We start from the raw sequence: 25,900 nt of genomic DNA, 5'->3' as shown, positions 1-25,900 counted from the left end.
CAAAAGAAATATTTTCCTGATGACTGTGTTTTTTAATTTTAGTAATTTTTGTTGGCAGTTTACCTTGCAAAATAAATGAGCATAATTTTATTACCCTAAAGAAGCTCAGAACAGGATAAGAAAGATGTCAGAAAGCATTAGCTGAATTTTACTTTACCCTAGAGTGAAAATTTTGCTTCAGGCACAATAAAGCTTATCTGCAATAGTGCCTGCTAAGGCTCCTCTTCTAGGTAAGTCATCAAAAAGCTTAATGGCTACTGACAGAGAAGACAGTTACATTCCTGAACATTAAGCAGCCTCGATGTTTTCTAAGCAACTGACATAAGAAAGTCAGTGGTTTCATCTTGACAAGCTTCTCAATTCACCGAGGGTGACACTTCACTGTTAACAAAACAGGGTTGTTCAATGGGGAAGATGAGAGAAAACAGCAAGAATGGGCAAATCTGAGTATTTTATATGCAAAACATTACTTCCAGCTGTGGAACTCAGAGATTATTACTCCTTTCCCTGAAAAAAAAAAAATAAAAAATCTTTGATATCAAGCAGCTGCTCAACACGCTTTCCTCTAAGTCTCTCTGTTCCGGTTACTCAGCTAGCTACCTTATATGATCTGCTACTCTTTAGCAACTTAACTTGTAAAATTCTGAGTTTAAAAAGTTGCTTTTGAAATTACAGCTTGATTTCATAGCTCACAAAATTTGTAATGCCTCTTGGTGAAAATGTGCTATGAAGTGCCTCTATTAGAAAGTGATCAGAGAAAGGTCATCTTCATAGTTCTACACAGTGTAAATATCGCTGATCCAGACATAAATACATTTCTTGTGTCTTTAAAACCTGATTTTTTTTGTGGTATCTTCTCTCTTGCCTCTATCGAGGACCATGAGATGCTACTTAAAAGTGCAGGTGTGTTGCCGAATGGGAAGGAATGTGTAAATTTGAACATATGCTCAAGTTATTGGAGAATTGGTTGCTTCTGTATCAATTTAAAATATATGAGTGTATGAGGGTTGCTCTTAAAGTAATGCTTCCTATTTTATTCTGTTGGCCTACAGTGTCAGAGGCAGATGGTGGTATAGCAGCAGCTATACCAGAGGCTGAAGCTTCCCACTAATATTCCATTAGATTTTGTTACTGTGTGACAGATGGCAGCAGAGGGGCAGTCTGAAAAAATGGAGTCTGGCATGGAAGTGCAGATGGAGCAAAGGTGTGTCACTGAATTTCTCCATGCAGCAAAAAGTAGCACCCATTGACATTGACAGACACTTACTGAATGTTTATGCAGATAAAGCAGTGGATGTAAGCTCAGTGAGGCAGTGGATGGTGCATTTCAGTAGTGCTGGCTGTTGTTTCTGTGGAAATAAATAGGAGGCATTCGTTTTGGAGCAATTGACATGTCTGAGTATTTATTATATATCACGTACAGTCTGGTTAGTGGTGCAGAATCTACTTAATGTTACAGGTTAATCAAATGTCAAGAAAGAAAATATGGAGATGTAAAAAAGATTTTTCTCTTAAAAAAATCTTAAAATTTACCTCTCTCTTTCTATATATAGATATAGAGATATATCTATACACAGTATATACCTATTCGTCTTTTAGAGCTCTCCCAAAAGTTTTTTTACATTCTTTGTACTTTTTCCCAGTGAAGAGTTGTCCTATTACTAATGCATGAAAAATATATCATGATCTTTTTTTTAACCTACATAGGAAAACTATGCCTAACATCTTCTGTATTTTCTACTGTTTTCCATACAAATTCAAAAGTTTCTTAGGCATGTGTTGGTTTACAAGGATTTTTTTCTGGTTCTACTTTGACTTATGACTCCATTTATTCCTGGCTGTGTGCTAAGAGTGCTAATGCCAGTTTGTCAGTTATTTCATGTATTTTCTTTGAGACATTAGGAGAGTTTGTTAATTATTTATGTATGCCAGCCATGGATCTTAGTCATTCTTTCCTAAGCATTTTTTAAAAACTAAGGTTTTAAATTGAGGTTGACAGAATAGTCTTTTCCCTGAGAAGTTGGTTTGTTGTTTTTTTTTTTCTTTGCTTTTTGGAGTACTTCTGTTATTAGTTTTAGTATTTGTGCTATTGACCTATGTGGACCTAAGCCAAGATGTCATGATGTAAGGCGTTGTACAAGTCACCTGTTGTTTCTAATTTAATAGATAGATTCTACGCAGCAGCTCCTGGCTATTCTTTTTCAGAAGATAAATGTTACAGCACCTCTCTTTTGGCATAGTTTTTGATTGGATTGTGTAGTGTGACTATGGGCAAAAACATACAGTAAATACTTCTAAAAGTTATGTCTTCATCCTGTGGAAAAAAAGGTCTTCTGTTTTTATCTTCTCAAATTTCACTGGTTAGTATTTATAATCCTCACTCAGTACGTAGTAAAATTAGTCTTTTCAAGGAACTAGATCGGTCTGTCATACCAAGTAAAGAGTATACCAGAGGAAAAGTTTGGCAGCCCACGGCACATTTATTTCTGTAATGTGTAGGTAGTAAAACTTTCATTCATTGGCCTTGGGACAGAGTTCCATCTGCTAGAGTTACTGTTGTGTGAGAAGAAGGAGCCCTCTGGACTTCACAGACCTTATTTGGATGATTCCATGTGTGTAGCAGATGCTTTCTGAGCATGAATTTGTGAGCCCTCTCTGAATTTTACCTGTATTAAAATCTGGGGGTTCAAACGTTTCTTAATCCCAAATGTGCTGATTTTGTTGCTACTCATTAAAGCTAGATGTCACAAAAAACATCAGTTTGATTATCTACTGTTTTTACTGCTAGTCTGACCTGCATTACAGATTTTATAACTGCCTGTATTAGACACATTAAACATATTTCCATATTCATGTACAGATTTTATGTTTTTACAATAGAAAATACAGTTGAAGAAAAGTTTGTGTGACCTGCTGCTAGGCCTTTTACTAATAATTTAACTAATAAGTAATGGGGAAAGAATTACAAAACTGAAACATCCTTGACTGTTTTTTAAAGGTACTCATTCACTTTGGCATCTTTTTATGTTAACATGCTTCTCCTTAAGCAGCATCTGCAGAAATACGGTCCACAGTTTGTTACAGGGTTTGGGCTGTAGACTGTGAAAGCCATGGCAAGCCTGCAGCTAATACAGGAGGTGAATGGCCACTTTAGTTTTTTTACATTGCAGTTCCAAAAAAGAAACACTGCTCCATGTGGTGGGTACCATTCTATGTAAGTGTACACAGTTTGGTCTGAAAAACAGGAGGACTATAAAGTCAAATTGTATACTATTGTTTCTGTCCATGGACATCTGTTATAGTCACTTTCACCTTCTATTGTCTCTTTCACCCTCCCTGTCTATTTTGCTTTGCATCCCTGCTTTGGAAACAGCGATTGAGTAGCATTACCAAAGCAGTGTTGTCATTACTGCTGTGATTATTTCTAATTAAACCGATCCTTAAAAGCAGCTGTGCCAATTTAAATTCTGTTCTAAATTCCAGCTGTGGGAGTGACATGGATAAGCATTTCTTGGTTTTGGAAAAGCCTGTGTCAGTGAGGACCAGTAGAAAAAGCTTCTTCAGGGAGCTTTTGCTTGTTGTAATCAGTAATTTTAGACTTGCAAAATCTTGGGACTGATTTTCTTAGCAGCCTCATAGTGTGGTAGTAAGGAGAATGCTGTTCCACTCTGTAGGTTTGTTACTTCAGGCACGGGTTGTTCTTACCAGATCTGCTTCTGACTGTGCCTCTGAATAGCGCCCACAGGACAGTTATAATTTTGTCTGCTGCAGCTATTTCTTGGCCCTGGAATGATACAGATAATTGTAAAAATCTGTAGGAAGAGATCTGGTAACATGAGAAAATTCTCATTAAAACTTGGCTCTTGCAGGAGAGAATGCTTTAGCACTTACTGCTTCTATCCCATTATAAGGTTTTTCAGTTCAGGTATGTAATAGCAGGCATTGAATATTTTGTGGCAATTTGTGAATATGTGGGGCTGTGTAAACTGTGTGGTCTATTGGCTTTTTTGTTTTTTTGTTTGTTTTTTTGTTTTTCAAAGTAAAGCTATTTCTGTTAGCTTTATTTTTTTCAGCAAAGCCATTGCAAGGCTTTTATTTTTTTCTGTGAAGGTGAGTAACAAGATTGATGTGCATGAGTATACTGTCAGAATTACTTTCAGTAACTGATAGCATCCCCTTATGTCTGGCGAACTTTGGTCTTTTTAGTTTTGTAAGACTGTTTGTAAATGCTCAGCTTAAGACTTGAACCTGTTTCAGTTTTTCTCTAATTTATGAAGTAATTGGTAAATCCAGAGCATTCATTGCTGGAAGTTTGAAGCCTTGCTGCTTTTTTCTAATAGAAGAGAGTTTGTAGATGCATTTCCATTATAAGTGTGCTGTAATTCACAACACTAAAAAGACGTTTTTAACATCGCTAACATTTTGAAGTTCTTCCTTCTTCCAGGAGAGTAGCAGCAGTATCATTGTCAGTGCTATTTGGCAATGTTCAATTTAATTTCTTTTAACTTTTTAAGACAACATCTGGGGAAGATGTACGAGACTTCACCAAGGTGCTGAAGAACAAGTTCCGCTCAAAGAAATATTTTGCAAAACATCCACGTCTTGGCTACCTGCCTGTGCAAACAGTTCTAGAGGGTGACAACCTGGAGACGTAAGCTTAATTATAGAGCAAATGCTGTTAGCGTTACCGGTCTGCTCCATTAAAAACAAAAAAAAGTGAAACCAAAGAGTGGGCAGTTGTTTGCTTTGTTTGCAGATCTTGCCTGAATTTGAAAAGTACACGTTTTTATTTTGATAAGTATTTGGCCGTATAGCCATGTGGCAGTTAATTTTGGAGAGATGTTAGTGGTGGTTTTAGAAAAAAAACCCAACTTTTATAATCTTCAGGAGACTGGAGCCTTCTGGAGCCTTCCTCTTTATATGGTCATGCTTAAGTTAGAAATCACTGAGCTAATGAGGTTCCTACAAACTTCAGAAATACAGGAGGACTGTTAGAGCGGAGCACTATGTCTCCCCAGTTATTCACTGTGCTGACAGAAATACTCTTTATTTACTTAGGTAGTTGGTCGCTGTCAGCAAAGAAGGCTCTTATATGGAAAAAATCAAGATATTTTAACAGGCCACCAGAAATGGTTTCATGAATTGACTCCTTCTGATATCTTGGAGTTTGTGGTTGCTTCTGCTTGTGTTGTCTAAACACTGCACCACTTAGTGACTACCAGCAGCCACTGTGGAACTTCAACATATGTGTTCTGCTTGTGTGGCAAAGCCCAGTGCACTTGTCCATGCTAATTTTGTGACCAAAGGATTGTATGGTTGTTTTTTTTTTTTTTTTAGTAAACAAAACCCACTCATTATCGTTTAAGAAACAGAAAGAAGTAATCTGAAAACTGGCATATCTGATGGCCTGTTTTCTAAGCATAATGTACACACAGATGTTCAAATGTTATTCATCAGAGCAGTCCTTGACTGATCTGTATTTAAAAACAATTATGTCACAAAAAAAGGGAAGCAAAAGTTTGCCAAGGGTGCCAGGAATTTGAGTATCAAAACTGTAATCACAGGTTGGGGTGAAACTCTTTTGGCCTGTCATGTGGAAAATGCACAGATAAATTGCTGTGCTGAGGAAACTACTGGTATGGGTTCTCCCTGCCTCAGTTGACAATACTCAGTAGTATGGTTCTTGAAAAAAGTTAAATTGGAAATCCTAAATGCTTATCATGACAGAATACTATATAATATATATTTACCTTATATTATTTTTATGCAGTAGGAAAGTAAGCACTGATAACTTCTGTATACAGTGGGGGGTTTTGTTGTTATGTTTCTTTTTCCCCAGTATGTTTTCGTAAGAGTATTTTCTAGTTAGTTTAAAAGGAATGCTCCAATGCTTGACAGTATTTAAACAAATTGGTTGTGGTTTGCAAGTTCCAGTTTAATCAGTAATACTGTTTGGGTATTTTTTAGAGTGTGATTTTTAACAAAATGAAGTTTGTAACTCAGTCTCCTGTCTTTCCATGATATGCTGTAATATCTGTTGCTGTCTCTTTTCAATGTCAGTTGTTGCTGGTTCAAATAATGAGTGGGTTGTTGGTTTAAATAATATGTGTTTCTCTAGCATTCTCTTGCTTAAATGTCTCCAAAGTTTGTTTCATAGTTTCTTTCTTTCTCTCTTTCCTTTTTTTGTCTTCCTTACAGTCCTATCACTCTCATCAGTATGTGGCCAGAGCAATATGAGTGAGTATGCAGAATCCCTTTGTCCAGATAGCTTGATAGACTACTTTTCTCTAAGCTGAATTGCGGCTAATCTGATGTGCATGAGCTATAGGGCATGGCAGACCCAAAGCAACAACCCCCTTCAGCAATATTGTGAATTTATTTATTTGTCATCAGTCTAAATTACTTTAAAATAATTCTACCCATATCATGAATTGCTTTTGACACCAATAATTTTATTTTTTTTTTTAATAGCCCTTCTCAGTCTCCACAGCTATTTCATGATGACACACACTCCAGGATAGAGCAGTATGCTACTAGGTAAGAAATGAACAGACTGTTTCTTGCCAGTACACTGCCTTTTGTGATTGATTCTTGCTGATTTTAATCTACCCTACTGGCTGGGCATTATTTATTAAAAGGATGTAATTCTCTGTACTCAGAAGTAAGTCAAACATTTTAAAATCATCAGCTTCTGAATACAGTCATATTAAATATAAAGCAGATGCTTTCAATCTGTCAACTGTCATACAAAATGAAAACTTGCAGAATTACTATATTATTTCTGAAATGCGCTGTTTTCCTTTTATTTCATTTTTAACTTTTGGGAATAAACTTAGCTTGTTGATATATAGTTTCTCTCAGATGTATTTTAGAGCCAACTTTTACTTTTGTGATAGGCTGGCACTATTCTTTGCCATTGACTTATAGCAGAGGATATATTAATTACAGACATTTTACAACCTCCTACCTACCTTCTCCACCTACAGAGAAGTACTGTGTTGGTGGAAAACAGACCTGTTAGCCAATTAGTAAAGGATTTCAGTGTTTTGAAATATTTGTTGAAAAGTGTTCGTAACTGTAAATAGTTATGCATACCACAAGTGAAACTGGCAGTCAACCTTATGTTTATGTGATTGTCTTTTCATTAGAGGAAATTACTAGGATCATGTTAAAAAGACTGTATTGAAAACAGTGTATTAGGGTTAAAACCTTTATTGTCACTGTTTGAAGAACATTCAAGTCTGTTTTCTGATTACAGTTCCTATGGTTACATTGTGTTTCAGCAAAAATCCTATGTACATATAATACATATCTGCAATCAACTGCCTTTTTCTTCTGTGTCACCTCAGAGTTGCTTCTAGTACACTTTCTCAGCTTTCAGTTTGTCTCTCACCTAAAGGCATTTTGCAGCAATGGAGTTCCTTTCCTGTCTCCCTCTCCTGTCTCTTGGCTTCCCATGCTATTCTAAGCAAACCCTCACTAAATGGTGTAGATTGAAAACCTGATGATAGCAGTAGAATCTGCCTTTGCAAGATAGTTTTACTGACTTAGAAATTTAGGGAACAGTGCTCTCTGAAGAAAATGCTTTACCACCTTATATGACAAGGGGATATGAAGATGAGTTTAAAAACCAGCGATGTTTCATGAGAGTCTTAAAGATGCTGAGCTGAAAAGTATTACAAAGTACGAAGTATTACAAAGACTTGCAAGCACCCTGTTTGTGCTTGTTGCTTGCTAGGAGCTAGAGCTGCTTGAGATGGCTGAGAGCAGAGATAGCTTGGATGTCTTGAGTCACTTAGCAGCTTTTCCGCCCTTCAGTTGAGGGAGCCTCCCTTTAGGACTCAGCATTGCACTGGTAGGCAAGGTGATCAAGACAACTTCAACCTGTGCATGCTTTCACTGATGCTCCTCAACTGTGAGGAATACTAACAAGCATACAGATGGGCAAACTTGTGCATAGTGTCAAATGTTTCTAGACTCTTACATGTCTTACATAAATAAAGTATATCTTCCCTAGAAAGCTGAATAGATAGAAAATTCCTGAAATAGAACAGAGAGTTGTTGTGGTGCTAGTGATAAATTTACTAAAGTGAGAAATGCTCATGTGCAGTAGTCCAGGTTTAGGCAGAATTTGCTATGAATCAGAGTTTCTTTCACACTTCTACAAAAACAAGCAACCTTCATGGTAAAGAAGCGCACAACTGGAGAGATGCAACATTTTTTATTTCCTACATTCTGGAGCAAATTCCTTCTTCTGCTTTCTCATTGGTTAAGTACTCCGGGTTTGCAGCCTATCCAACTCTTCTAATTCCCTTAGCAGATGTGTCATCCCTGTTTACTACTTGATTAACCCCTCCCTTTTCTCTTCCTCTTCTTGTTTAGGTTTTGTTATAGTTTATTATGGTATGCTGAGATAACATCTTGTAGTTAACCTTATCCTCTGGGAATTATTCAGACCATGGAACCAGTTTGTACTAGTACTTCTCCTGAAGTTTCTCAAAAACGCAGATCTTCTATTCTACAAGCAGGAATTTCTTGTATCCAACCTCTGCAGCACCTCTTTGACGTCAGTACATCTTACTGTTATGCACAACCGACATTTCTTTCCCCACACTTAGATATAGAACACATGCTTGTTGTTTGCAGCTTAGGAAGTAGAATTAGTTCATTGTAGCATAAGTTTCTCATAAAAGCTCTCTGAATTGTAGGGTTTTTTCTGATGGGTAAATCTACATATTTATTCCTATTCATGTGTACGAAAGTTACCACATCTGAGCTGTTTCTAGGCAGAAGTGATCTTCTCAGTGCCTCTTTTGAAACTGTTCAGCACGATCTCTGAAAGTCATGGTCTTTCCCTGCCTTTCAGGCTTGCACAAATGGAAAGGACCAATGGCTCCTTCCTCACAGACAGCAGTTCCACCACAGGAAGCGTGTAAGTAACTCTTGCTCATTCAGGCTGCTAGGAACCTCGGTTATAGGCGTAGATTATAATCCTCTGTAAGCTGTAACACGGAATTTATTTTAGCTCCAGTGACAGCAACAAATTAGTATGACCCCAAGAAGACCTGGCTAAATTTCATTATTCCAGGAATTAGTTGTATAAATGGGTGATTCTTGTTTGGTGAAATAAGGCAACTCTACCTTTATCAGCCACTCCACTTCAAAAATGAGGAAATTTCATGTCACTGGAAAAAAATCACAATTCTGTTGTTTCTATTTTATGTTCCTTTCCTGCTTTTATCATAGTACAAAAGAAAACTTCTGTGTCAAAATAGGCAGTGGAATGGATCAATAATTTTTGCTGTCACCCAGAACAGTTTTATTCGTTGCAATAAAATGATCAATACTGCAAGCTATACAGAAGAGTGTTGCTATTTCTTTTTTAGGTATCAGTTTGCTGGCTACTGATTCATGTTTGTACTTGGGAATTTAAACATAGTCCTACATAATTTTATCAAAGCTGTTTTCCTTTTTAGCTGTGTGACATTTTTATTATAAAATGCTTTGTTAAAATGAATTGATGAACCTGAAAAGCATAAAACCCTTTTAATTACTGATGAATTAAGTACAGCTTTTTTAGTGATAAAATACATTGATGTTTTAACCATTCTGTGTCTTCTGTTCTGTTAATTAAATCAGTGTAGTGGGGCCCTGCCTCTTTACAATTATTAATTAATAAAATAAACCTTTTTTAAGGGAAAACAAATTAGTTAGTTAGAAAATGCTGTTATTTTCAGTATACTTTCATTTACTGTTTTAAAATCTGAGTATGAAATTACCTCCAAATTTACTAACAATGTGAGATTTTAAATATTCTGCTTCAAAAAAGCACTTGCAATAACCTTCAAATTCTTTTCCATTTGATAAGCTCTACTTATATAAAGCTAATTTTTTTTCTCCCATGTGTAACTGGGAAACCAATGGCAGAAGTGCAGCCAAACCGTTTCCTTTTGGCTTCCCAAAAGAAAGAAAAAAAAGGACTGTTGTTTGGTAGGGAAAGCTGGTAACCTGAAAGCAGCAAAATGCTTATACGCTTGATTGAGTTGTATATTTTGGATTCAAAGAATGTGCACATATAAGAGAAATGTACATGATAAGACCAAACAGCCATCCATTCTAATAGTAATAGGAAATTTATGCATTTAATTTTTGTTGGCAATTCAGCTGCTGATTTTTAAATGCAATTTTCTTTCTTACCTACAAAAATATTCTTTATTTTAAAAAGAGGGGTGAACAAGGTGAATGTGTATATGAAATTGGTAGAGAGACTTTACAAATTTATGTCTCAGTCCTGTTGTCAGAAGAGAACTATTACACAAGAAAATATAGAGAAGTTCAGAGGCCAAAGAGGACAAAAAGAAGCTGTTTTACCCAGAGGCACTTTTTTTTTAATTTGTGGATAACACTGCATATTTCTATTAAGCTACATGCAGAAGTACTCATAAAATTCTGAAGAACTGTCATTTAAAACTTGTAATTAAATTATTGTAAAAAACAGAAGATCCCAAACTTAGGATGTATTAAATGTTTCTTCATAAGATCAGGATCCCAGTTTCGTTCATAATTCACCTACAGGGAGAACATTGGGAATCTAGCTTTATAGCTCAGCTCTATTTTTTATTGTTTGACAGCTTGACATTAAAATATGCATGCTATAATCATTCTGTATAGACTGAATTAGAAGGAGCAATTTGTAACTTGGATGTGCATTTTTCAGCTCAGAGACATCTTTGGGAAACCTGAGAAAAATCTCATTTTCTTATATACTTTTGAAGATTTAGGAGATTTTTGATGATTTTAAAATCAAATTCTCTCTTTGAAATTGGAGTTACGTTCTGTAATCTTTATCAGTCCTCAGTAATCCCACAGCTTACTGTGGACCTGTAACAGAACCAAAGTTGCACTTAGTATTGGAAGAGCACTTGCTTTAGCCTTGTCAGGTTAGCAAGTTCATCAGCAGTAAGTTTAACACACTTCATTCTTCAGAGTGTACGTGTAAGAATTTTTCTTCATTGAAGAATAACCACGAAGGAAGACTAAGGAGAGACAACAAGGTAGCTTCCGCTGATGGTTAAATATCATGAGGTTTCTTTACAGAAATGAAAAATATAGCATTCTTCAATGAAATGTTCTTTTTTAATTAACCTCTTGTCTTGAATATCTTCATGATATCCCTTGACTCTTTAGGGATTTCTGCACTCCACTGGGATGTGAAAATTCTACTAAAATATGTATTTTCCTGAACTGGAAAAGTATTTGTAGACAGCAAAAAATGTATTTGCTGTAGTATGCCCATTCTCTTAACAACAACAATTTAACTATCTCATGTTTTAATTTGACATAAAAAATCTGACATAATAGCATTAAAGACTTTTCATAAGGAGAAATGAAGACTTTTCAACAAAGAATGTTAAATGGTATTCCTTGCGGAAAGCCATGCCTTACAATTTGACAGATCACAGTGTAGGAAAATTGAAAGACAGAAGACATTTTTAGAGAAATAGGAGAACGTATTTCTCTTATTCCTGTAATGTATGAACCATCCTAGCTAGCCCACACTGAAATTAATTTTGCTGGACAATAGTATAAATTGTTAGTATGTAAACGTGAATGTTTAGTAGCTATTTTTTTCTTTTTTCATTCTTTTTTCTTTTTTTAATGAATGCCTTTAATACCAGTCGTTTTAGTGTCTGCAATGCAGTTGATGGCACTTTACAGTCAACTGAAGATATTTTTCTTATTAAGGAGCTGTGCACTCAGGTGCAGGGGTAGGAGCAAGCAACGAACAACAGTGATACGTAGAGCTGTCACTGCCACTCAGTGTCTTATGAGTCAAAATAGAGTCCCAGTATATAGCATCTAAATACTATGACACAGTGTAAATGGTTAAAAAGCAACTTGTCATAGTGAGGAATTAGGTCTAGATTAAAGGTAAAGACCAAAACAGCATTTCAGAGTACCTTCTTGACCCTGCTCTGAATATTTGGCATCGCATCAGTAGGCCAAGGTATGCTTTATTTGAACTAGAATACATGGTGCTTGATATGAAAAGAACACTGTTGGAAATACTAGGATAATGGAGGAAGGAGAATTGCAAATGTACTAATCTCTTACTATCTAAAATCTTAATCAGGTAAAATAACTAATAATAATAATATAATAATAATAAAATAATAATAATAATAATAAAATTAGGGTGCATTAAAAAGAGCGTGGCCAGCAGACCAAGGGAGGTGATCCTCCCCCTCTACTCTGCCCTGGTAAGGCCTCATCTGGAGTACTGTGTCCAGTTCTGGGCTCCCCAGTACAAGAAAGACAGGGACTTCTTGGAAAGAGTCCAGCAGAGGGCCACAAAGATGGGGAAGGGCCTGGAGCATCTCTCCTATGAAGAAAGGCTGAGTGAACTGGGTCTGTTCAGCCTTGAGAAAAGATGACTGAGAGGGGACCTGATCCAGGTCTATAAATATCTAAGGTGTGGGGAGGAGAATGGCGAGGCCGGACTCTTTTCAGCAATGTGTGGAGACAGGACAGGGGGAAACGGACAGAAACTGCAGCACAGGAAGTTCCGCACAAATGTGCACAAGAACTTCTTTACAAGTGAGGTGATGGAGCACTGGAACAGGCTGCTCAGGGAGGTGGTGGAGTCTCCTTCTCTGGAGATGTTCAAGACCTGCCTGGATGCCTACCTGTGCGACCTGGTGTAGGGAATCTGCTTTGGCAGGGGGGTTGGACTCGATGATCTCTGGAGGTCCCTTCCAGCCCCTACAATTCTGTGATTCTGTGAAGCACTGACGAAAAGTGGCTGTCAGGAAATTTGAGTTCTTCTCTCTACATCTCAGTCTTGATGAAGGAAAATTATGTGCACTGTTTTTTTGTCTCTTCATGCATTTTTTGTCCCTTCATGCATTTCCTGAAATCGGTCTGTTGAAAATACTTATTCAGAGAGAATAGGATATTTCGAAAGGCAAATGGGATCCTGGGCTCCATCAGGAGAGGGGTGGTCAGCAGGGACAGGGAGGTGATTGTCCCTCTCTACTCGGCTCTTGTGAGGCCCCATCTGGAGTACTGTGTCCAGGTGTGGAGCCCTCAGTACAAGAAAGACATTGAGATTTTGGAAAGGGTCCAGAGGAGGGCGACTAAGATGATCAGGGGGCTGGAGCACCTCCCCTATGAGGACAGGCTGAGGGAGTTGGGCTTGTTCAGCCTGGAGAAGAGAAGGCTGCGGGGTGACCTCATTGCAGCTTATCAATACCTGAAGGGAACCTACACCCAGGAGGGGAGTAAACTCTTCAAAAGGGCTGACAACAGCAGGACTAGGGGAAATGGATCGAAGTTGAAGGAGGCAAGATTTAGGTTGGATGTTAGGGGGAAGTTCTATACAAGGAGAGTGGTTAGGCCCTGGAACGGGCTGCCCAGGGAGGTTGTGGATGCCCCGTCCTTGGATGTGTTTAAGGCCAGGTTGGACGGGGTCCTGGGCAACCTGATCTGAATGTGTGTGTTTGGTGGCCCTGCTAGGCAGGGGGGTTGGAACTACATGATCCTTGAGGTCCCTTCCAACCCGGGTGATTCTGTGATTCTGTGATTTCAAATGCCATTTTCATTGGCTAGCCTTGTTGGGGTGTTCTTCTCGTTTGAGGTGTACTTCTTTCAAAACTGAACTTCTGGGATGTTATTTTCACTGCTTTCTTGTATGATGGAATGCTGAAAAGGAACTGCAGTCTCTACTCTTGAAGTAATTTTGTGCAGTTCTGCTTTTTTCTTGAGGTACGCAGAGTCCTCAGAAAAATAACCACCAAGAAGACTAAGGAAATTATTTGGATGTTGTGTTTTTATGTTGGTGACCAAGTGCTATCTCCAACCAATTCTGATGAATAAAGTTCTGGATTCCTCAAAATTAAAGTATTTGCATGCCACAGAGCACATCTGACTCCTTTCAGTTGTAGGTCATTGTGAAGACCAGTGCCAGAACTCCTGTGCAACTAATGAATCTTAATTACTAGTGAGCCTTAATTACAGTCATAAGATTTTTTGGTGCAGATTTAAGTTGCTGCTAATTGAAATAGTAATTCTGCAAGTTAGACTAGACTAGTGGTAAAATAATATTTTTGTTTTAGAAAACTGTTTTTATCAGATTTACTGTTAGCACATGAAAAAAACTGCTATCATTTGCAAGATATGATGCCTTTAAAAAGAACTGTCAATATTCACTCTGTCACATACAGACTCTGAAGCTCTAAGCCAATGAATGAGGAAGGAAGTGAATTTTTTCTCTGTACTTAATAACTGAGAGTCCAAAATTTAATGTTATCTGGAATCCTTCTTGAAGGAGGATTAGATTTATCTGTTTTGGTGTCACCTATAGGACACAACAGAGTGAAAAATATCTAAGTATTCCCACTGTAAATTCTTTCTTAAAAGTGGATTATATGTCTTATTAAAAAATGAGGCTATACCTAATGTAAAATCTTGACAGAATTTAAGTTTTAATAAATTCAAATATAATAAATCCAACTTTGCAGAGCACTATTAAAAAAATCTGTTTCAAATGACCTACATACTTGCTTATAAACTAATTCGTCATCTGAAAAAGCAGGCAGTATCTTTCTGATGCCTAATTAAAATAGGCAGACTAAACTACTTTACTGGATGAACCTTCCCTGACAACATCAACACTTCAGCACAAAAGAAGCTTAAAAGAAGTTACACTGTATCATGTAAATTAATATTTAAATAGTGTTTTGAAACCTGAAGGATAGAACTTTGTTTCTCTTCATTAGTCTGCTTTAACACTGTGCTGCTTTGTTTGCTGAAGGTGTTGATGTTAAGATGCTACCACTTTCCTGCTTATTGCAGCTGTCTTAGTTTGTGTTGTGGGCACATCCTGCACGTTTCAATGGACACGCAGTGTGTCATGGTGTGTGAACCCCAACAGAGTTCACATCACTTTGGAAAAAAATTGATTATAAGGAGTGGAGTTTTTGGTTTATTTTGTTTTTACTAAAAGAAAAAGGATGGAGAAGTGCCATGGCATTTTCTTTATCACATCAGAACCTGGTCTGAACTTGATTAACTACACTTTTTATGTTTTGTTTTTTTTTTAATTTTTAAGGCATTTCAAGTAAGTAATTTGCAGTTTATATTCTCAGGTTCTTGTTTTCACAATTTCTGAACCACCAGCAACATTTGTTCTTCATGCATACATTAAACTGTTGTTGTACACTACTACTAATCAATCCTGTTTTTCCTGTGCATTGTGTATTTATAAGCTTTTGTAGTATTTTTAGAAACGATTCATGAATTTGAATACAATTTGCTGAGATACACATCTAACATTTATACTTCAAAATCTTGCAGGCTTATTTCTTATTCTTAGTCCTTCCACATAAACAAGCAAATGAAACCTTTCAGTTTGATGAAGTTGTCTGTTCATGTAGTAAGTGTGTTTTTGCTCTGTCTTAATCTGCATTGTTGTATTGCTCCAGAGAGGATGAGCATGCTCTTATCCAGCAGTATTGTCAGACACTGGGAGGAGAGTCACCCGTGAGTCAGCCACAGAGTCCTGCACAGATACTAAAATCAGTGGAAAAGGAAGAGCGAGGAGAGTTGGAACGCATCATTGCTGACCTTGAAGAAGAACAAAGGTGTTTCATAAGCGTCCTATTTAGTCTTTGAATTGTCAATTCATTGTTTGAGCTAAGTGTATGCCATGTATTGTTGTTTGAGAAGATGAAGAGAGATGCATTTAGGAGTCATTATTACAATGATGCCAGGAAAAAAAAAATAAATCAGCCAAGGCATGTCGTGTATGGCATAGCTCGGTTAGGTAGAGGGGGTGAGTCTACAATAAAACAGCATAGGTTCATTGTTTAGAATTTTTTCATAAACTGCATGTAAGACATTGTCTTTAAGCTTACTAATATTCTCTAGTTGGAACTAATGATAGCATAATTTGATTTAAGGATGTTTTTATTTTAAATTATTTACGTCATCATTCTTGTCTTCAATATACCAGGAGTCTGCAGATAGAATATGAGCAACTAAAAGAGCAACATCTTCGGAGAGGAATTAACCCTCTTGCATCACCTCCTGACTCCATTGTTTCACCTCAGCATGCTCCTGAAGATGCTGAGCTCATTGCTGAAGCTAAACTTCTAAGGCAACATAAAGGTCGCCTGGAAGCAAGGATGCAAATTTTGGAAGATCACAATAAGCAATTGGAGTCTCAGCTTCACCGACTGCGTCAGCTACTTGAGCAGGTAAATGTATACTCATGTCTGTCTTTTCTGTCAGGTGACTTCTGCATGATGGATTTCTTGGTGGTGCAAAGGTGTTGGAATTTAACCATAGGTATTTTCACTGTTGATTTGCTCTGTTGCAGTCAGTCATTTCTAGGGTGGAGACATTTTTCCTGTTCTATTCTGAACTACTGTGAATGTCAGATGAGCACAAAATGATTTTAAGTGCTGGAGTGATCATGGTAACTTAGGAAATACACACAAGTGCAGCATTTTTTTCCAGGTTTAAAAGCAGAGGGAAGAAAATATATACTTTTCCAAGTAGTGGTATCAGTCACAACCTGTATTTGACTTCAGTTTTCCAGTCTTTCCTGAAGTTATTTCATTTTGTTGCCACAGTCAGTCACTAAAATGTTTCTTGACATAACAAAGACAGATTGCCAAAGATATTTCTAATATACAAAGGAACAAGTATTTCCATTCAGAAGTCCAGTTCTTAAGTAGCATGTTTATACCTATAAGCTACAGCAAAACGATCTACTTACAGGCAGGTGTTACAGTCAAGAGTCTTTTTGCAAATGCCGGTAGTTAGAGATGGTAGAGTTTCTTTGTTGGGGGAGGAAATGTTGATCATTTTTGAAGAACGTGCACATCTAGATACAAAAAAAATAAAATGGCAAATTCTACAAAGTGTTGTTAGAGATGTTAGCTTGCAAAACATTGTGTGTGGAAGCTTAAATGTATGAATCTTTTCCCAGAAGTAATCATGACCGTTGGGTCAGAGTCCAGTAAGGCAAAGAATTCCTGCCTTCCTCAAACTGGATGATTGGTTGTATGATTAGAAGATTTAACTAAGCTAAGAAACAGGCTGCATAAAACAAGTATCAGTATGATGTAAGTTCCTGCTGTTGATGATACCCTTACTACAGTGATGAAGGTGGTGGTGTTGTTCCTCTGGCTGGCTGGCATTTTTCTAGGCAGTCTTGGCATCATAGCATTAGGATGCATTTGTTCCAGTGACTTTCCTACCCCTCAAGCAGAATATTGTTGTTGTTGCTGTTAATCTAGCATATTCAATCAGTGTTTGAGTAGTTTATATATTTAATAAGGTAGATAATTGGTGCAGCTGTTGATAATCATTCATGAAGTACCTTGGTAACTACTGCCAACACAAGGTGCTTTGGAGAGGAGTTTTAAACTTGTTAAGAAACTGTTGTAGAATAGAAACATGGAAGTTCTGCCAAAACTCCGGACAGTTTCAGTGTAGTGCTTAAAGCATGAGAATGTTCACCCTTTAATTTTTTTTCTAATTTGTCTGTAGATTTGTCTACTTAATATTATGTTTTTGTGATCATTGAGTGCCTTTATAGCATTCTTAACGAGATCTTTAAGATATCCGTATATGTTGTGCTAGTGGGCAGTGGCTTTGAGGAAACAGCAACATTTTCTTCTTAGCAGTTCTGCCTCTGAATTTCTTTGAGTGTTCTGCAACTTTTGATTTCTGATGGGGTAAGGTAGAACAAAAAAGATCTTTTGAAATATTTCTGATTTGTTTAAACCGCATTTGCTATATGCTTGCTCTTTTGCTTACTGTCCACCATCCCCCCCTTCTGGGGAGTCATACTAGGCTTCTGATTGTTTCTTGTGCTCTTCCCAGAGATGTTCCTATTTCTGTTCTGTCCTCTTCTAATGGAGTATTTGGTACCAAGTCATTAATTTAAGAAGATCTGCATTATTGCCTTTGTAGTGTATCTGTGATTTTTCAATATAGCTTTCTAAATACATCATTACTGTATGACTTTGTGTTCTTTTGACCTGCCACTGAGCAGTTTTTTTGCAAGCTGTCTCCAAGGATGCTGAAGCTATTTCATTGAAGGGCCTTCAAAAACTTAAATAATTCAAAATCTCAGAATATGTTCTTTGGAATTTCTTTATGTCAACATCAATACAGTTTTGAAGCAGTACTGAATCATGTTACTGTCCTCGTTAACTTTCTGGAAAAATGACCGCTCTTCAGCATGTTTGTTTTTCTGTCTAGGCTGTTTACAGTGTGAAAGTATTTCCCTCTCTCACTGCTTCGGAAAGACTATTTCAGAAGCCAGCTGGAGATCAGCTGGAGTTTATTTATTTATTTCCTTTGTTTTTGTCAACTTTGTTTTTGTCAAAATGTCCCAATTACATTTTTAGTAGATGTAAAATATTCCTTGTCTTGTTAATGAGACAGGATAATCTTCCATGCAAATTATCTAAGTCCAAATGTCAAAATACTCAACTATGTATTTCCTTTAGTAATAATTATTGGTGTTAAAGGACACCGCTGTCCGTCTCACAACACTTTCTTTGTTGTGATTGGCATTTCATGTTCTCTGTTTCTTTCTTCTGTCAACAGCAAAACCCTTAATTTCTCTTCTCCACTCTGCTTCCTGACTGTTTTTTATTTTAATAAAGTGCCACTGAATCTAAAGTATTGAGACCTCTTTATGTAAGAAATATGGGTAGAAAATTAATGAAACTTAGAAACTCGTACAGTAAGTTAGATCTATATCAGAGCATTCAAAGACATTCTTTAGAAAGCACCTTTAGCAGAAAAGTGTGCATGCTTCCTCACTGCATGTTTGCCTTCTTCAGGTCACAATTCTGAGGTTAACATACTATTTTTATTTTAGCAAGCCCACAGGATTGGTAGCTGTCACACAATGTTGTCATTTTGTCTGCCTGATTGATTATAGTGCCAAAGCAGAAGGTGAAACAGAATTTGCTTGTGACAGCTTTGATACCACCGTGTTATGTTAATAATATGGAAAAAAAATCCATTTTCACCTTTATTCTATACAGCTATTTTAGATACTACATGTGCAAAATAGAATTAAGATCTATTATGAGGGGCATTGAAAGTCTAATTTGATTTTTCTTTGTCTGAACAACTGAATAATGGTTTCATGCTGGATTTGATATTGAACTTAATGGAAGTTAACATCATCTGTCAATGGATGTATGGTAAAACTGTAAGACAAGATATATAGGGGGTGCAGCTCCCTCTCCTGCTAAAAGCAGAGGATCTTTAGCAATAGAGAAGTGGAGAGAGCTTTGTGTTCTTTTTGTGACTGGGAGAATAAGCCAGGAATAAGAAGGAACATCTACAATGAATTTGGAAAAGGAATTAGCCTGCTTCTGAGGTGTTCTGTAGCTGTTTGGGAGGTATTTGTTTAAACAATGATGACAAGAGAAGTCAGGTGAGTAATGAGTGTGACTTATCTGACCCTTAAGCTACAGTTGAGGCTCTTCCACAGGAAAGACACCAGCCGGAGTCACACCAAAATTTATGTTGATCCAAATTGGTTAAAATAAATATCTCCCTTGAGATCCTTTGGAACTGCAGTATAACAGAGAAGTCCCTCAGTTTCAGAATTTTCTGCAGAAATTATTTGTCCCTTTGTATCTTTATTTAGTTTTATGTAACAAAAAATACATCACCTCCCAGAAATTGAAGTATCGAGTTTTGATTCCACAAGTTCTTGATGCTCATTATGCACCTTAGAAAAGAGACTATGACTTTTCTGCAACTCCAGTTCTTTCCCATTAAAATTTGGGTTATCTCTCATTAAAACTGTTTAATCGTATAAATACATGCAGCTATTGCCTCAATTATTTTGCATTTAATTTTGCTCAGTGTCTGATTAAGGCTGTTCTTCCACTACCAGAGCTCTTCCTCTGCTGCTCCAAACCCCACTATTCATCTGTTGAGCTGTATAGTCTTGGCTTTGTAAGAAGAGGATTTTGGTTTTGTTTGGCTTTTCTTGTTATTGTAGTCATTAGGAGGAAATTCTGTCTAATGAAAATGAATTAATTAGGCATTGACCTCTGATTAGAAAGAAGTGTGTTTAAAAAATAAAATAAAATCCAACTGTGATTCTGAATGCTACAGTAATATATGATATGTATGTAAATGTAAAGTATTCCACTATGCTTTATTAGATCTCAGTTAATCCCCTGTTATAGTTCTCATGCTCTGTGTTGTTTTTTTCTTTGTCATTTGCAATAGCACTGCTAAGTGACAATAAATAACCTTCACTACTAATTTGTCATTTAAGTTTGTAGGCGTCTCCTTTGTATCCTAATTAATCTTTGCAGTGTCTTGCTATCCTTAGTCTAGCCTTTGTGTTGCTGTACTGCAGTTTACTGTCAAGTCCAGCACTGATCTTTCTCACTCAGTCATCTCTGCATTATTTATCCGTGTTTTCTGCTTCAAGAGGGATGGAAATCCAGTCTAGGTACAAGTGTGCATTTTGAAAGACTCAGATCCTCTCTATTCATCTCTTCGTGTTGTGGACAGACTCCTATTCTGCCACTGAAGCTACCTTTGTTCTACACTGAAGTAACTTGTGACCTTCAGAGAGGTTACTTCATCTCCTTAGCTCTAAACTCTTCTTGAACAGCAGTTGCTGTACAGAATTTCCTGGGATTAGTTATCCCTGACTTGGTGTATTTTAAATCACTAAATTCATTTTACCTAGACCCTGTAGCTGGGCTGAAGCCTTATACTGAATAGCAAATGATTTGAATACTCAGTAGGCATTCACTGCTCATACTGATGTCTTGATGGTAAAAGCCTTGCCTGACTTGAGAGCTTTTCCATTTTTCTTTGTCTTCTAAGTGCAGAGCAATCTCTCTTGATTTATTCTTTTAGTCAAATTTGGAAGTTGGTATTGTCGTAAGGAAAGAGAGATGAGATTGGGCTCAAGGGAGCATTTCCTTCTGTGTCTCACCATACTGTGTGCAAGAAAAGGTATCTCTCATTGTTCAACAATTTGCAGTTTTTTGTTAAGGGTTGTTTTTTTTTTTTAACTTATCTCAAGGAATGTTGCTGTGAGCCTAATGCCATGAACTACCAATGGGCAAAGTTGTGCACAAATGAGCTGTTGTGTCAGTTCCTTCTGCTACGAGTCTTGTAGATGTTCTAGATAATTTTTCAGTCTCAAAAAAAATCTTTAAAATAATTTTTGGCATTACTTCTGCATCTACTGTTGACAGATTTAGATAAATAATCTCCTTATTAAGCTGTTTGAAAGTGATTTGATTATTTGCAGTCAGAAAGATAAATGATGGGGGCAGCCATTTTGGTGAAGATTATGTAATTGCCTCAGATATAAATGCTGTTTCACATGCTTCTGGCTTTTCAGAACAGTCATTTTTGGAGCTTGAGTACTGTGTAACACTTTTTCAAAGGATTTCTTACAAAAATAAAAGAAGGGAGAGAGGTAGAAATGCCTCTGCAGGGTTCCTTCCAGTATTTCTGATTTTTATAGTGAAGAAGTCTTATAATCTTTTCTTGTTTTGCATCTACATATATATATACATGTACGTACTCTCAACCACACACATGACTCCAGCTATAAATGACTACAGAACTTTGATGTTTGATTCTTAAGATGACTAGGAATCCAGAAAGACTTGCTTCAACAGTTTCAAAGTATGGAGACTCCTGTTTCATAGTTTTCTGGAAATTATATTGTAAAATTTGGGGATTCTTGCCAATCTGGAGTTCTCCATACTGTGGAGAAACAGCAACAGCAGGAGTGGTGGATGGTAGCTACTACTTTTCAGATTTAACAGTTCTGAATCTGGCATCTTTGTTTGGCTTGATTGTGAAATAAGTTTAGCAAAATAATTTCTGATGCTTGATTGAACTGATGCTATTAAGCATGATCAGTGACCTTAGCCAAAGGTTCTTAGCACAGCTTAGCTGGCTGTCTTATGTGTGTGCACATATTATATATTATGTGTGTGCACGTATTATATTATATGTACATATATACGTACATACATATATCATAGAATCATAGAATGGCCCGGGTTGAAAAGTACCATAATGATCATCTACTTTCAACCCCCCTGCTATGTGCAGGGTCACCAACCACCAGACCAGGCTGCCCAGAGCCACATCCAGCCTGGCCTTGAATACCTCCAAGGATGGAGCATCCACAACCTCCTTGGGCAGCCTGTTCCACATGTATATGCATACATATCCAACCTCATTAATAACATTGTGTAGTTTCTAGGCATAGCTGGGTTGAGAGCCTTGTCAGGCTATTTGGATTGTACTTAACAAATTGTGCTTCTGTGTCACACCACTCACAGGTGAAGATCATTATTAATTAACGTGACAACTGGAGTGTTATGAGAATTATGCTTAAGCATGATTTTTTTTTAATAGGTTATTTTGTTTTGTCTTTCTGATAGCTGTATAGAGCTAAGCCACCTTTGAATGCTTTGAAGACAAGGTGGCAGGATGACCGTATACAAGCTCACACTTAGATTATGTAGGTATCACTTACTTAAATTGGCATTTCACTGTCTCCCATGTAGCCTGAGTCAGACTCCCGGGTTAATGGTGCCTCCCCCTGTACTTCACCCCAGCATTCAGCCCTCAGCTACTCACTCGATCAAGAGACAAGCTCGCAGTTTCATCAGGCAGGTGAGTGTCTGGTCAGGTAACATGCTATGTGAGTCTGTAGGCAGATACTGGATGGTTTTGTTTGCATATTTCTGAAATTATTGGCCAATAAAAATACACACAAAAAGGAGATGATCTTTGTCCAGGAGCAACATATATTACATCTGGAGTGCTGCTACCTTGCATCTTGCAGCTGCTTTCAGGTATCACAAGGTTCTGAGTGATGGATGTCTATCACAGTTTTTTTTTGTTCTGGCTGTTCTGAGCTACTGGGCTAATGTCCCCTCCCCTGGGAGAACCAGATTGCATTGGAATGAAATGGCCAACAGCTGTTTGTCCTACAGTATGTGCATACAGCCAAGTAATCTGTCAGATACAGGAACAAATGTCCAAATGCATAGAATTGAAACTTCCTGATTGCTGCTTTAAAAATTCTTTGTGTGCCCTCCTTATTCTGGTACTTTGACCCCAACCCTCAAAGCTTTCATCTCTTTAGGAATTATTTAGTATATAATAGTACAGCCTCTGCACATCAGGGGATTTCTCACTTGAACGATTATTTTAAATTCTCCAATAGCAAAACTCATTAATTCCCCCAGCAATTAGCAGAAATAATTACGAACCACTGAATGTTCAAAAATAGGAGAAAAAATAACAGATTTTTCTCAAACTGTCTAAGTATAATTTCCTCCCTATTTTCCTTTTCAAGCCTTTGTTTCATAAATTTAAGAAAATTATGCTATTTCTGTGGAAAGCCAGGAAAACATTCTTTTGCATACTGGGAAGTTTTCCCAGTATGTAGTATTGATGTGTGTTTTCATTATAATATGTCTGAAAAAACCTGGGACTTCTCTGAGTCTGATTTAATGCAGTGGCAGATTTATAAGCGATGCTGTCTAATTACAGAGCCAGTTGTACTCCCTAACCATTCCATATGCTAATTTTACGCAGCACTTAAAAAATACCACAGCAACGAGGATTTTAACACTAGTGAAATTGCTGGTGTATACTGAATAAATACTGCCTAAAAGAGATTTTATTTATTTATTTATTTTAAAATGTGCTCACTCTGGAAGTTAGGTGACAGGCTATCTCATACAAAAAGTGAAGAACATAACTGAGCAGTTACTGAGTATAATCCCTCCGTCTTGTTGACCTTTTACTTAACTGTACATTCTCATAAGCTGCATCTTGTTGGTAGTTCCTTCCAGTTTTTGGGTGCGGTGATTGTGCTTTAATAACAGAAAAAAGTATTTATGCTGCAAATCAGCAATTTAACTTCCATCTCTTCTCCCAGACCTGTCAGTTACCAGTGACAGTTCCTGCATATTAAGTTACAGATGCTTCAGCTAATGATTTCTAATGAAATGTAAAGCAATATTCAAATGGATGATTGGATGAGAATGCCTTTAAGAATGCTGTCATCTTTTTCTATTTCCTTGTTACTAAATTAATTGCTTTCTTTGTTGTCATATCTGCAGATGACTTGTTAGTTCCACCTCATGATACCAACACAGATCTGACAGATGTTATGGAGCAAATCAACAGCACATTTCCAGCTTGCTGCTGTAAGTGTAACAAAATACCTCTCTGGCAGTAGTAGTGCATTTGAGGTGGTCTTATGAAGAAAAAAGTCATTCCCATGGTATCAACTAAGAAAAAATTTTCTGTCTGATAAGATATCTTGTCAGCATATACAAGTTACAGAACTCTGTTCTTTATGGCTACTCAATATTCATTCTCCCATATTTATGAAGGGAAATTTAAAAATATTCCTGTGTTTTACATTGGAGTTATTTGCAATAAGAAAAGCCTGTTGCTCCATTTGGAATTTTCATTTGTGTATGCATAAGGGAAAAAGACACCTAGGAGTCCATTTCATGCTTATGTAAAATCTACGTAGAGCCAAGGTGAATGTAAATTTAGAAATTTTGAACACTGCTTCTATAACAGAAATTGGAAAAAAAATGCCATAGGCTACAGCAGGAACCATAGCCCAATGCTGGTTCCCTGAACTAATTATTGAACTAGTTACTAAACTAATTGGCCAGAAGAAATAACTGTTAATGCAGCACATAAGACCATTCCCTGCTTAAGTACATTGAAAGTTAATATTTTATTCAATCTCTATTAAAGTAAAATCAAACAGCTTCATATGCATGACTTCCATCAGCCAACATATGCTGCTTCTGGCACTGTTCCTTGAAGAGTGTCACTGCTCTTGGAAGAATGAGTAGCTATCTTTCTGGTTCAGTCAGTATTTCATACAGACTGTTGTTTTATTGGTTTTGGCAGGCATGAGTTAAAGCGGCAACTTTGTTATTTGTCTTTTTTTTTTTTTTTTTTTTTACCTATGCACATACCTTTATCTTCAGCTCTTCTGCTTTAGCAAAACAGTAGTGAAAGCTGATACATTCTTCCATATTCAACAGTTCTTTGCAATGAAATGTAATAATGATGGTTAGTTTTAAAAGGCACAAGTGCGAGGGAGGTGTTAATGTCTAGTCCTTTTGGAAACAGCAGAGCTCTGCTCTATTCTACATTGTAAACTCAGTGAACCTTGTTAAAATACACCTTTTATCTCTTATACATACATTGGCTGTGAAAAACTGCATCAAAGATGATGCACTTTGCACGTTTTGAGAAAGCAAATTAGAATTTAGCAAAAGTGGTTTTGATACAGATGACTCTTAATATTTTCAGTGAGTTCACTAGTTCAGAGCCCATTGCTTTATAAATTAAGGATTTATTAAGCAAATTAAGCAAAGTACAGCTCTTGTTTTTGCAAATAACTCTCTGGCATGTCTAAGTAGGTACTAGTCATGTTCATTCTTCAGTTATACTGTAGGGTGAGCTGAGGACTAAGCGCTATCTGACATTTTATTGGTGTTGCAATGTTAGAATATAACCAGTGTTTAATAGCTAATTTCCCTGCTTTGAGTTAGTGACAGGTAGATCCTAGCAACAAAACCATGTCAGCACAGCTTCCATAAAGTAAAACCTAGTGGAAGCACTGTTCCTTCTCTAGTACAGTCTTGAAGTCCAGAAGTAATTTGTTCAGAAAGCTTTGTGTCTTCTAGTGGTGTTAACTGGTCTTTGGGACAATGATAAAGGTCATTTGCCCTCCACAGACAAGATGCCACTGACCTTTTTCAGTGCTAAGGACTATTTTGCCTGCCCCTAGCTTTAAGGGGGAAGAAGATATAACATC

At 37.0% G+C, this 25,900-nt stretch overlaps 1 protein-coding gene across 7 annotated transcripts in view; it reads left to right on the top strand.

The window, feature by feature from the left end:
• Positions 1-25,900, top strand: part of UTRN (utrophin) — a 347,751-nt gene that overhangs the window by 316,099 nt on the left and 5,752 nt on the right. For 5 of the 7 annotated variants that reach the window (XM_042814678.1, XM_042814661.1, XM_042814686.1 and 2 more), the window contains 8 exons: positions 4,515-4,651; positions 6,199-6,237; positions 6,472-6,537; positions 8,867-8,932; positions 15,483-15,641; positions 16,013-16,256; positions 22,602-22,710; positions 24,171-24,257. In XM_042814678.1, the coding sequence (XP_042670612.1) occupies positions 4,515-4,651; positions 6,199-6,237; positions 6,472-6,537; positions 8,867-8,932; positions 15,483-15,641; positions 16,013-16,256; positions 22,602-22,710; positions 24,171-24,257 (907 nt within the window). The remainder of the gene's footprint in view (positions 1-4,514; positions 4,652-6,198; positions 6,238-6,471; positions 6,538-8,866; positions 8,933-15,482; positions 15,642-16,012; positions 16,257-22,601; positions 22,711-24,170; positions 24,258-25,900) is intronic. The other 2 variants (XM_042814669.1, XM_042814713.1) reach the window with 1 other exon arrangement.

This window comes from Centrocercus urophasianus, unplaced genomic scaffold (assembly GCF_019232065.1).
Source record: "Centrocercus urophasianus isolate 14NV4802_14NV808 unplaced genomic scaffold, USGS_Curo_1.0 seq_10, whole genome shotgun sequence".
Classification (NCBI taxonomy): Eukaryota; Metazoa; Chordata; class Aves; order Galliformes; family Phasianidae; genus Centrocercus; species Centrocercus urophasianus.
The sequence above is the reverse complement of the archived record's forward strand: the minus strand, read 5'-3'. Positions and strand labels throughout refer to the sequence as shown.